Raw genomic sequence first — 12,779 nt, 5'->3', positions numbered from 1 at the left:
GTGCCGGAGAAGGCTGCGGTGACGCATTCGCCATGAGGGGTGTCCGTCGGTACGGCTCGGCGAGGGCAGGGATGCTGCTCCGGCGGGCGCTGGGCCAGGGGCTGGCCCCGTGCAAGCGGCTGGGAATCGCTGCTGATCTCCCCCAGCTGTGATTTCTGTTGTGTTGGATTTTTATCAGAATCCTCGCGTAGCGGTTTTCTGAGCAATGCCTAATTTTGAGTGGGAGAGGGTAATAACTCGATTTATTGCTGCTGTTGGAGTGTGGCTGCTTGGCTGGTCCCATGTTACCCGGACAGAATATGTGAATTTCTCTGTTTCAGATTTGACAATGGTGGCAAAAAGTAACCTTTGGATTCATTTGCTGTAGTGACTAAAGTCCCATTAAATGGAAGGCAGCTGGTGTCAAAGGCATAAACGGAGACAAAGTTTTGCTCCCAATTGTGGGAAATGTGTTTAAACAGACTAGAAATGTTTCCATCTCTGCAGGGTATAATATACTCAAATGGTTACATTAACATGAAAAAAATATAAGAAAGAGTGTATTTAGGACAATCCCTCTGTATCTAGTGTTAATGAAATTGAATTCCAGTAATGAAGTCAAAGGGTTGTATTCTGCGCTCGTGCAGGCAGCGCAGTGACTGCCATTAGCATTAATGGGAGCTGTGCCTATGAATCACGGAGCCGTAATGGTTTGAGATGGAAAAGGTCTGTCGGATCCCGGAGCGCTCTCCTCTCCGAGGACCGGATCCTGCATCCCGACACCGGTTAGGAAGATAATGAGCCCTGTGTCGAGGCGTGAGTAGCAGAGTTTTGGAGGTGAAAGCCCCACTGCTCTGGGGCTGGCACGAGCTCTACGGACCGCATAAGTCCTCAGAAAACGATTAATTGGAGTTTAAATGGTGTGTTCCACCGGCCCTGTGAAGGAGAATTGATTTTGCTGTGTGAATGAGGTGGGGACTGGCCCGCAGTCCCGGGTAACGGGGGGGCAGCCAGCCTTAAATTGCATCCCAGTGATACCTGCTGGCTCTGGCTCCGCCAGGGTGCCCGGCGTGCCCAAACACCAGCTCCTCTTGCTTCGGGTGATCGCCCTCCTCCCCACAGCCGCCTGCTCATCCCAAAGGCTTCGGCGTGCCGGGGAAGGCGTTTTTCCGGAGAAAATCTTGTGCATCAAATCTGTCCTTAGCCCTCCGGTGTGTAGCCAGCCGGGCACCCCGGATGTGTCGGTGTGTCCGTCTTCATCCCTAATCCAGAGACCGTTCTGCGGAAGGAACCACGTTATTGAGGGTAGCATAGAGCAGGGGAGAAGGTGATTTACACCTGGCTGGTGTAAATCGGTGTGGGACCTTGGTGCTGCTTGGGAGCTGTGTGTATCTGCAGCAGCTGGGAGCGAGCCCCGTCGCGGCTCTCTGTTGACCATTACAGAAGCGCTTCCCATGAGCTGCATTCAGCCATGGGTCCTTATCAGCAGCGGCCTGATAAATTAATCTAATTCACATCCCTTGTTTCGTTAAAATAATTCCTCGCAGGCATTTGCTTCATCCAAGCACTGTTAACCTCCTGTGTCGGGACAGACAATCCAGGATTAAAAAGAAAGCATTTTTTAGCTTGCATAAACCCCGAACAATGGCAAAAGAGAGGAAAAGAAAGGCTGCTCGTTGCAGTAAAGAGCATTTGTCACTGTCCCTGGTTAGTGGTATCCTCCGAGCGTTGTGCGAGGGAAGCCACACCAGGATTGCATTTCTGCATAGGCTGGAGATTTCTTATTAGGAACGGCGAAGGAGGCTCTGTGCAAGCCCATAGGTCAAAACTATAATACACTATTCCCCACCTCTCGTTTCCTGATATTATGCTATTACAGGAGATAAGGGAGAGGTGCAGAGTCTTAATTTACAGACAAATGATCAACCATGGCTGGGGACTGTTTGTGTTTTGCTCGAGCTTATTATTTTATCTGAAGCATAATGCGGCGGATGGCTGCTCCCGAGCCGGGCGCAGCTGCTCCCGGTGGGCTGGAGGGCAGGTGGGCTCCGCCGGCGTGGCGAGGGTGCTGGGTGCTGCACGGCGGCTCGGGGACGTGCCTGGCGCCTTGTGGCACACGTACCCGAGAAAATTAAGGTGCTTGGAGTTGAAAAGAAACCCCAGAGTAGCTGGAAGAGGAGTGTTAAATAATGCAGTTGCGCGTTGTCCATGAAAGATGGCTAACCGTGAGTAAACATCAACAGCAATGTTTGATCCCTTCATGTTTACTATTTATTCATATTTATTATTCATAAATTCCGTCACAAATGTTAGGCCCGCACCCCAGTGAGACATTTGCATTTTATTTTAAGTTCGATTCCCCCCCCCTCCCCAGCCCCCTTAGTTTCGTGAACTGAGATTTAATGATTTGCTTTTCCACATCGTTCCCGTGCTGGCTCTCCTTGGTTTTCCTCTTCTTGTTTCAGGAAGAGATTTCTAACATGGAAAAGTGATATTTGAATAGATTCCCCTAAGGCAATCAATTTACTTTTAATTTGTCTGGAACTAAGCTTTTCTTTGTTGCAATGAGAAAGGATTGAAACTGCTGTAAAATTTATTAGCTTCCAGGAAGATTTTGAAATGAATTTTTTAATGATGGTGCTGTTTGCCGTACCCGGGAGCAGTGTCATCGTGATTACAGTATAATCATACGGTTGCTGAAGGAACACCGGCATGCGGAGATAAAGCCAGGCTCCTGCACGAGGGTACCCGTGGTGCCGGCCCAGGTACGGGCACGCGTGTCCCGCGCCGGCGCGGGGCTGGGGCCGCTCAGCGCGATGCTCACCAGTGCACCCTCCCTGCCCCGTGCACGTCCCAGCCGGGCTGTGACTCTTCCAGTCACCCTTCTTTTTCCTATTTTTCATTTTCAAGCGACTCCTCCGGTCCTTTTCCTTGCTCCCCATGTAATAGCACAAATGAGCTCTACTTACTCACCTCGGCAAAGCCGCTCTGACATGGATTGGATTGAACTGAGCGGCTGTTTGAAAATGGAAACTCCGGGGACTATTGTCATCGCCCAAATTGCACCTTAGATTGTAGAACAGCACATGTCATCTGGCCATTTATCAGGAATATTACATTCCCAGGCACTTGCACCTTGCTACGATTTAACTTTGTCTCTTTGGCCGGCGCTGGATTCCACTGGAGATAATTCAATTGCTCCAAGAGCTGAACGGGCGCCTGCACGCTGGCTTCGGGTGGCTCTGCCGCAGGTACGCAGGCTTTGAATAGGAGACTAAAAGCACTTGTACACCCTGGACATTCGTTAATCCCTCCTTTTAACGAGAGGTGGCCCTGTGCAGGGAGGAGCTGGAGGCTCTGTTGCTCCAGCTCCCACCCCACGTCCTCTGCCAGCTCCTCCTGGGCTGCTCTCGGCTCCTGGCTCGTGGGCATCCATCCCATCTCCCTGCTCTCCTGGCCCAGAGCTTTCATGGTGGGACTGGGAGGTGCTGAGGGTCTCGGCTGGGCCAGCAGCAGGGCACTCGCCCCAGGAATTAGGGCAGCCACCATGTTTCTTGTCGCCTCCCTGCTTCTTGTGTCACTGTGCCGCTGTCCCCGGCTCCCGCTCCCCGCTGGTGATGTGGGCTGCCTGTGGACGAGCCGCGGGTGGTGGTCTCTGTCCCACCACATCTCCCTGCAGCCGCTGGGTCTCGGCAGCCCGCTGCCCGGCTCGGGCCCCGGGGCTGGCTGCAGCTCGTCGTTAGTCACCTTTGTTCTGGTCCCCCGAGCTGCAAGCGGAGCGGGTTTGAAACCTGGAGCTCGGCACGGGTTTTGCCCTATGTGTTGAGGAGCGTATTTATTCCAGGGGTGACTGTTAGTTTTATTATATTTCATATTTGCTATGTGAGGGCTTACGTTTGGCAATGACACGGTTTTTCTGCCAAGCCTGGCTTGAGGATAAGCGCTCACCTCCTCATGGCCAGGCTTCTGCCAGGGTGTTTTGCACCTGGGGAGGGGGGAATCATGTTAAAAGCGGCCCTGCCCTATGGTGCTCCCAAACAAGATTCTGGGTTTGTGCTGGGTGAAGCCAGGCTGGCTGAGAAATGGAGGTTGCTGCTGTGGGAGCTGGGCACCTCGCCTGCCGGGCTGCACGGCCGTCACCCGTGCGTGGCACCTGCGCTCAGGCGAGCCGTTCAGCATCTCCCCGGACAGCCCGCGCGCGACACGGGCATCCCCGCAGCCCGATTCGCAATGCGTGCGCGACGTGCTTGGCTGGTTGGAAAGCCCAGCCTGACGCAGGGTGGCTTGCAAAGCCCCCAGCGTGGTGTTCCCCCTCCCGGGGCAGTGCCAGCCGGCTGGTCCCTGCCAGCCCGGCACATCGCGCTCCTCGGGGACTGCTGTAACCGGAGCGAGGTGTTGGCTCCGTGGCTCCAGCGAAGCTGGCCCAGCGCTGCCCCTCCGTTGTTCCCTGCTCCCTTTGCTCCTGCCAGGCCCCGGCAGGCGGTAGCTTCACGCCAGCTTGCTCAAGCCCGTGTCATCATCAGTGAGGTGGGACGCTGCCTGGTTTGGCTGCCTGCCACTCGCCGCGTTGTGCGTGGTGCGGCGGTCATTACCCGGGCTTCGCTCCTTGCATGAAGACCATTTTTAGTGCAGACATATTGACTAGGGCAGGTCTAGGGCGGTGGAAGAATTTCCTGTTGTTGTCTTTCTGATTGTTAAAGTGGTTAAAAAAAGACAGACAGAACAGCGCAATAAAGAGCCCGTGAAGGCGAATGACCGTCCTGGGGGCCGTTACAGCAGGGTGAGCCAGAGCTCGCTGCACCGGGCAGCACCGGGAGCCGTGCTGGCAGCTCGGTGCCTGCTCTGGGGCATCGCTGCTCCTGCTGCCCGGCGCGAGGTGACCAGCCCGCATCCCTCCGAGCCGGCCTTTGGCCCTGGGGTAGCAGAGGAGGGCTGGGGTGTTTGTGTGTATCGACAGGGCATGCTTGTGGCGTAAAAATAGTATTTTGTGTCAGCTGCAGGGTTAGGACGATGATGGGTGGGTAGCTGAAGATCTGCATTCTGCCGTGGAGAAGCGGCTGCTGCTCAGGGCCCTGTGCTGGTCCCTGGGTCTGCTGCCAGGTCAGGGCTGGTCTGGAGAGCGCAGTGGTGTCCCCGAGAGCAGAGCGGTTTCTGGCTGCGGGCCGTGGTCTCTGCAGAGTGAAGCTGAGCAGGGGCAGGGGCAGGGAGGCAGAACGGGCCGTGGAGCTGCCCGTTGTCTTCAGGTCTGCGGACGGATGGTGACTCCTGTCCCTCTGCCTGTCAGCCTAGCATCCTTTGTACTTCTTACATTCCCTTCATGAAATAAAAGATTGGAATGGTATAATTTAATGTAATGCTTTCCATCTCTTCTCCCGCCTGCGTTTCAGCTGCCGGTGGCGTGACTTGCAGACAAGCATCTTGCTGTCCAAAGTGGTTCACCTCCCCAGCAGATCGGCGCCGTGCCAGCGGTCTTTAATAAAACCAATCTTAAAGCGCGGGTCCCTTGCTAGGGATTGAGGAATATCCTCTCGCAGTGCAGCAATAAGTCCTCAATTTGGTTTTTTAACTGTAAAACATGCCAGCTTGGAATAAAGGGGTCAAGGAGAAACAAACCCTCCTGTGCTCCGTCCGGAGTGCGGTTTGCCTCGGCTGCGGTGGTCCCGTGGCCATGGGGCTGAGCTGCGATGCTGTGCGGGGAAGGCGAGGAGCAGCAGCCCCCCCATGCCTTCCCGCGCTGCACCAGCCAGCCCAGCGCGCCCAGCTCCGGCCTTTCGTGTCTGCGGAGAGGCTGAAGTGACGTGTGCTCCAGCAACGCGCCCAAGGTCACACAGCACAATAAATCAGCGTCTCGTCGGGGATGAGAACCCAAGATATTTCTGTAGCCCCTCCGGCCATCACCAAGTCCTCTGCTATCACAGCCAGACTACGCAACTTTGTATGCCTGTAGCACCTTTTTGAAGTTAAGCTGTGGATAAATAGGCAGACGGCAACACTTTCTGGGCAATTTTTCTTTTTTTTTTTTTATTTTTCTCAAGTACTTGAAAGTAATGGTATCAAAGTATAAGAGCACGGGCTTTTAGATCTCGGTGTAGGTTGTTCTGCGTGTAAGGCTCAGAGCATCCTTCTCTCAAACTGCTGGCAAGGCGGCTGCCGAAAGCCAGACCCCCTGCACAGCCACCCAGCACCACGCTCCGCACCTCCGGGCAGCTGCTCCGATGCCGAGAGAAAGCTGATGTTTTATCCATAGATTTTTCGATTAATTGGCTTCTTCTCCTTTTAAAAAAAAAAAAAAAATCCTTTTTTTTTTTTTTTTGAGGTCTGCCTTTTACTCGTTTGTTCTCTGTAAGTGTTAAGCTGCTCATATTTTGGTGCATTGTGTTATGTGCTGAGAATTTTTATCAGCCGCCCTAGTGCTCGAATGTGGTGGAAATACCAATGTGTCTGAGGAGCGGGGGTTATGCACACAGATGTACGAAGCATCAGAATGAGCGGTTTGCAGATGGACGGGAAGCAAACCCAGGCTGAGTCTGCACCTTCGTGGGCTTTGATCCACCAACCTGGCACCGACCGAGCGCGGTCTGCTACGGGTAATGGCGTTAATGCTTTAATGCTGCTTTGCGTGTGCGTGGGTTAGGATGGGAAGGAGCTGAGCCTTTCCGTAGGGGAAGGTCGTGCTTTATGAGGGCTAGCTGCAATTACAAGTTCTCATCGAATGAAGGAAAAGTCATGAGCTGAGACTGAAAAGCAGCCAGGAGCCCGCGCTGTTCGATGGGAGCCGCAGTCGGATGCTCAGCAAAGGCTGGGGAAGCTGAGGCTCCGGGATTTGCTTTCCAGCTTCGCACTTGGCTGAGCCCGGCCGCTTCCCCAGGCCCCAGTTTGCCCGCTGGTGATGGGGGGGATGAGGCCGTGCGGTCCCTCGGGGTCGGCCGGCAGCGTGGGGACGCGTGCGAGCACCGGGCACGATGGTTTGCACCCGCCTGCGAGCGCTCAGACCTGGGGAAGGAAGGTGCTGGGAGCGGATTAAACCCCCGCTCCGTATTTCAGCCCTGTAAAGTGGTGTTGGGACAGCCCAAAGTCGAGAGAAGGGATCTTTATTGCTCTCGTATGAATAAAGCCCCAACGCTGGGAATGATGCATTTGATCTTCAGTGGAGTGGGCAGTCTCCGAGATTTGTGAAGCCTCTGTTGTGTGGGAGGTCAGCGGGGATTGAGCAAGAACTTAAAACACACGTATATACCAAAAAAATCAGAGAAAACCCCCTCCTCCCTCCGCTCCCTTCCCCGCCTTTGCAAAAAGTCAAGCTTAAATGCCATGTCAAACCAGGCTTAAAACGTGGTGGCTTTTAGCACTGGTCACTAAGCGCTGACTTGGGGCATCTCGCCGCGCTGCGACGGGCTCGCAGCCGCAACCGCCGTCCCCAGGTTGCAGGTCTGGTGACGCACAACCTGTTGGACATCGAACTCCGCTCCTCTGAGCAGCGGAGCAAGAACAGCGGGAAAAAACCCATCCCTCCATGGAGCCTTGACTTGGGAACGATTGCTGGTGGGGTGGGGTCCCCGCTGCCGGGGTGGGAGCAGTGGGCAGCGCTGGGCTCCCCACCTCACCGTCGCGTGTGTTTTCTCCCCGCAGATCAGAGCGAAGGATTTCATTGCAGGGAGGAGTGCCGCATCCTGGGCCACTCGGACAGGTGCTGGATGCCCCGCGGCGCCGTCCCCAGCCGCGCCAAGTCCCCCGAGCACGGCAGGAACGTCATCGCCCTCTCCATCGAGGCGACGGCGGTGGACGCGGAGCCTTACGCAGACTGCAGCACAAAAAGGACCTTCGCCACCTTCGGCAAGGAGGGCGGCGAGCCCCTGGCCGATGAGCGGCTCGCCAACCCCAAAGGCAAACGAACGGTGGACCCGGCCGCCGGCAGCCCCAAGGTGAGCGGCGCCGTGCGCGAGGCGGGCAACGGCTGCGAGGCCGTCAGCCCCGTCACCTCGCCGCTCCACCTGAAGAGCCCTTTGTCCGGCAAGCCGGCGGCAGCGTACGGCGCCGGGCACTGCGCCGGCAGCCGGGAGCCCTTTGGGAACACTGGTCCTTCGCGGCCGACGGAGGCAGAGCCCCGCGGGGCGGACAGCGAGGGCGGCGGGCAGGAGGGCAACCCGCTCCTGCAGGAACGCCGGGAAAAGGACTCGCCCGGCGCCCGGAGACTAAAAGACATCGTCCTCTGAGCGGCACCCGGCGAGAGGAGCAGGAGCAGGAGCAGGAGGAGGAGGAGGAGGAGGGACCGCACGACTCCCAGCGCAGATTGTTTTTATCGCTTACCAATGGTTCACAGATCGCTGTATTTAAAAGCTTTCCCTAAATGTATTGTTTATAAATGAAGCTATCGTTAATGTGACAATCCCACTGGTCTCAACGGGCGGCAGGGGTGTGCAGCCGGAGCAAAGTAGCTGGGGGTTTGCTTTTGCCGGGAGGCGGTGGGTGGCAGGGGGCAGAGGCGAGACCCCCCCTCTGCCCCGGTCCTCAGGAGCGCTCGGTATCCCCTCCTCGGAGTTTATATATTTTTATATCTCAAAATGAAGATAGATTTCCATTCCTGGAAAGAACTGAATGGCAAATTCCTTATTCGGACGCCTTTAGTAACCACCCCGGCGGTTTTGTAGCCCAGACAAAATAGCGGCCATTTCTTGTGTGCGACTGTTCAAAATGACAGTCGGGTGAGTTTTAATATTCGCCCAACACGAGGTTCTTTGTATTTTAAGATGTTGCTATTTTGCTATGGACAGCCCTGCATTTATGAATCCTTTTGCTGTCACACGCTTATCTGTACTATTATTGTATTTGATATTGCAAATTACTGTATGTCTAGTGATGGCAAAAGGCTTTCAAGCTTAAAAAAAAGAAAAAAAAAATCACAGTCATCTTACTTAAACCTTGGGGAACCTGCAGTGCTCGGACCCAGTGGAGCAAGCGCTTCTCCCAGCCCCCACCATCACCTGCAGCCTCGCTGGTGCTCGCAGGGCAGCGACAGGGCGTTGCGGGAAGACGTTTCGGGGAAAATTCTGCCTGGATTGCGATTGTCGGATGCACTGTGCTGAATTTTTTTCCCTTATCTCTCTCTTTCGTGTAATTTCAAGGCAATGCATGGAAAGTTTTTCCAGAAGCTGTTGGTTGGGTTTTTTTTGCCAGTTCCCAGATTTAGATATCCCCCCGTCTCCAATCATTTCCAAGTCAAAGTGATGGAATTACTTCAGAGATCTAAATTACCTTCTCAATTAGACACACGCTTCCACGTCAGCATTTCCCAGTCGTGATTATGCCAAGTCTGTGTGTGTTTGTGTGTCACCATGGCATGGATTTTAGACTGTTCTGATTTCTTTCTATCCCTGCATCATAAATAAGTATGGAATGAGCAATAGTGATGTTAATTTAGGGGCAGACAGGTGATATGTAACAACGCTACTAATTCAATTAATGTGCCTTCTTAATGGAGAAAAAATTAAAGCAATTCATTATTTTTTTCTCATAATTAAGGACTTTTTTGTGTGGGTACAAATTTACTCATATAAAATTGAATTAAAAATTGAGCTACTTTAATAGCCGTTTTGTAGAAGGGAGAGAGGGAAGGGGTTTCACAGCTCTCTGCTCTCTTGCAGTGAGAATATAATTCCTCAGTGAGGTATGAGTAAGGTAGGAGGATTTCAGTTAGTGTGTTATTATTATTATTATTAACCCTTCACCAGACAGGTTTTCCTACTTTAAATAATATTTCCTAGAATTTAAAATTGATTACGGAAGGGAAAATACATAGCTCTTGCCACTGTTTGCTGTACCAGCAAGTTTAAATTAGCGGTTTCTAAAGAAATAGTCTTTCTAGATCTACATATCATGATCAAATATTTGTTACTCTGATTTATTTAAATTAAAAACATCAACTAGAAAACAAGCTCCAGCCATTATTATGCTCAAAAGAAAATTAAGCTCCAGCCATTTGTTTCTTCAGGGCAAATTGATCCTGCCTGAAGATGTAGCCGGTCCCGAGACAGGTCCGCAGTCAGTCTGTTCCCCCTGCCACTTGCTAGGGCCAGGAATTGGGAAAGAACTGACAAAAAAACGGTCGTCTAACAAAAATTGTGACGCTTCCCTCGCTGGTGTTGATGACTACCTCATTCAGCTCCCATCCCATGCGTTCACGTGATGTCCTGCGTCCCTCCAGACAGCGAACCGGGCGTTTTCCCCTCTGTTCTGGAGTCTGAGCCCATTTTTCAGGGAGATGTTATTTCTGTTCCTGCAGTGTTTCCTACCTGCGTGCTGTTACTGCTGTCATTTATTTCTGTTTTGTTTTTTTTTTCCCCCAAATGTGTGTATTATTAGAACACAAGCAAAGAAGAAAGGGGCTGACTTGAGGCTGTTGGAGTAACTGTTTTTTCTGTAACTGCTAGGCTGGGTTCATTCTGTTGTTACCTGCTTTTGTCAGCTCGGGGGGATTTTTCTGGGGGAAGCTTCTCCTGTGTGTTTGCTGAGCGACAGAGCCTGCGATGCCCCGTCTGTCAGATCCTCTTGGCTTGGCAGGGCAATGGCCCCACGTCGCCCCTCCGCAGGGTGGGACCCGGCTCCCCCCGTTCCCCATCGCAGGGACGGGGAGCGCGGGTCCCCCCCGGTCACCCCATCTTCATCCCAGCCGACCAAAAAGCCGTTAATTTCTGCTGAGCGCTGCCTTCTGCCTGCGGAGCTGCCACCACCAGCCTGGCGTTTTGGATGAAAAATAGATGCTAACTGAAAAGGAAGAAAGAAAAAAAACAAAAGAGAAAGAAACATTTCTCTAATTTACCCAGAGGAAACGTTCCTTGCCACTCTGAATAAAAGCGCAGCCGAGAAGGGATGTGAAATAATTCTGTATTAAAAGGGGGCATTAAAGAGGTCAGTAAACCCTTATGCCTCCAAGAAAATCGTTTAAACACCGGTTTTCTGGGCTGAGCCGGGCTGCAGCCAGGGATGCGGAGCGAGGGGGCACGTCCTCGCTGCGCGGGGCCGAGGGGAGAGCCGGAGAGCGGCCCTGGCTCTGCCGCCTCGTCCCGCTCCTGAATATTTCGCTAGTCCTGTCACTGTCCCTCTGTGTCACTGGAGATGAGTTCAGGGCTCCTGGGCAAATCGTGCTCTGTCTTGGGTTTTTTCCCAGTTGCATTAAAACTGGCCATGCAAAAACCTTCAAGGCTGCAGGGCAGGTGGGTTGGTGGCTTTTTTTTTGGGGGGGGAGTTGTTCCAGATGTAATTGTCACACTCTTTAATAACTTCAACCTGTCCTCAGATTTGGTTTAGGAAAAATCGCTGGGATTTGTTGGTTTCCTCCAGGCTTTGCTCCCCTGTTGATCCAGGGTTCTCCCCCGAGCATGACGAGGACCCCATCTGGAGCAGCCCTGGGGCTGGGGACCGGAGTGGGGAGGGAGGGTGTGAGCCCACCCAGGGACCCTTCCCTGCGCCCCGGGGACCCCCTGGCTTCTCCTACCCTCGGGGCCGCAGGGCTGCGCTGGGGGTACGCAGGGGGACGACCAACGGCTGGAGAAACCCTCCCCGAGCAGTGTCCTGCTGAGGTTGCCGCCGTTCCCCGTGTGCTGTGAAGCTGGAGGTGCCTGTGGATCACACGCTCTGCGGAAGTGAATCCTTTATTTTTTTTTTTTTCCCCAAATAGGAAACAAGTTGCTTTTGTAAAGAACACACTGTCTGATGAATATGTTGAAATAATTCTTGGGGGGGGGGGAGGGAACCTAATTATGAATGGAAACACATTTGTCATTGGGGAAAATGGATGCTCTTGTTGCTACGGCTGCTTTCGCAGCTCCGGGTGATCCTGGATCGAGCGTGCGAGCGGCGGTTCCCGTCGGGGAGAAGCCCAGCCGGCCCCACTGCTCTAAGCTGGGATGTCACCCTCAAACGCACCCAGCGCAAACTGGTTTTCAGCAGCCTTGCCGGGTGCGAGCCGCGGGTGCCGCGCCGTGACACCGGTGCCTTCCCGGCGCGGGAAGAGCCGGCGGCGGCACCGTCGGTGCTCGGCGGCCGCGGGGCTGGGCGCGGTGCGTCTCGTCATGGTGTCTCCGTTGCAGAGTGTATGAAGAATAAATCGTTGTATATGCTGATATGTATGTTATGTACATTTTCACAGTGATTGAATCATTGTAAACAACAAAATGGTAAAAAGGAAAAAAAAAAAAAGAATCACCATGCTGTCTATTTTATGAAGATGATAAAGCAGCTTTATTAAATTATTACGATTCTGTTTCAAAATGGTGTAACTGCCACACTGGGTTTTTTTCATCTGATGAGAACTTTGTTTTCCACCTAAATGTGACTTTTTTTCTTTTCTCTGCTTTGAGCATCTAATGCATTTTAGTATTAAAGCATTTATTGAATAAAATGGAAAGTAAGTGTTTGGTTAAATACGCCTAAGAGGGTTTGCTTTGATGGGCTCCGGGTGCCGGTCCTGCAGAAGCCAGCGCATGGCTGGGCGCCGGCGTGGTCCCATGGGTGCCACCCCAGCCCCTTCCTCCTCCGCTTCTCCCATGGCTGATCCAGTTTGGCAACCGAGAGGCTGCAAACCCCGGGCAGAGCTTTTCCGGCCCCGAGGAGGGGTCATCCCCGTCCCCACGGGTGACCCACCGGGGCAGGCAGGGTCTGAGCCCTGTTGTAGCCTTGGCCATGGCAGGGCCCCCCTCCTCACCCCCACGAAACTGAGCACCTTTGCACACTCCTCCCTCACCTTTGGGGGAAACACGACTCCGAGAGGAGTGGACACGGGTAGGAAACATCTCCAACACACA

The 12,779-nt window shown here is 53.5% G+C and overlaps 1 protein-coding gene across 1 annotated transcript in view; it reads left to right on the top strand.

The window, feature by feature from the left end:
• Nucleotides 1–12,355, top strand: part of PCDH19 (protocadherin 19) — a 59,426-nt gene extending 47,071 nt beyond the window's left edge. The window contains exon 5 of the mRNA XM_075435716.1: nucleotides 7,609–12,355. Coding sequence (XP_075291831.1) covers nucleotides 7,609–8,192 — 584 coding nt within the window. The 3' untranslated portion in view covers nucleotides 8,193–12,355. The remainder of the gene's footprint in view (nucleotides 1–7,608) is intronic.
• Nucleotides 12,356–12,779: the final 424 nt, after the last annotated feature.

Source organism: Opisthocomus hoazin, chromosome 14 (assembly GCF_030867145.1).
Source record: "Opisthocomus hoazin isolate bOpiHoa1 chromosome 14, bOpiHoa1.hap1, whole genome shotgun sequence".
NCBI lineage: Eukaryota > Metazoa > Chordata > Aves > Opisthocomiformes > Opisthocomidae > Opisthocomus > Opisthocomus hoazin.
Note: the sequence above shows the minus strand (reverse complement) of the source record. Positions and strands in the feature narration are given on the sequence as shown.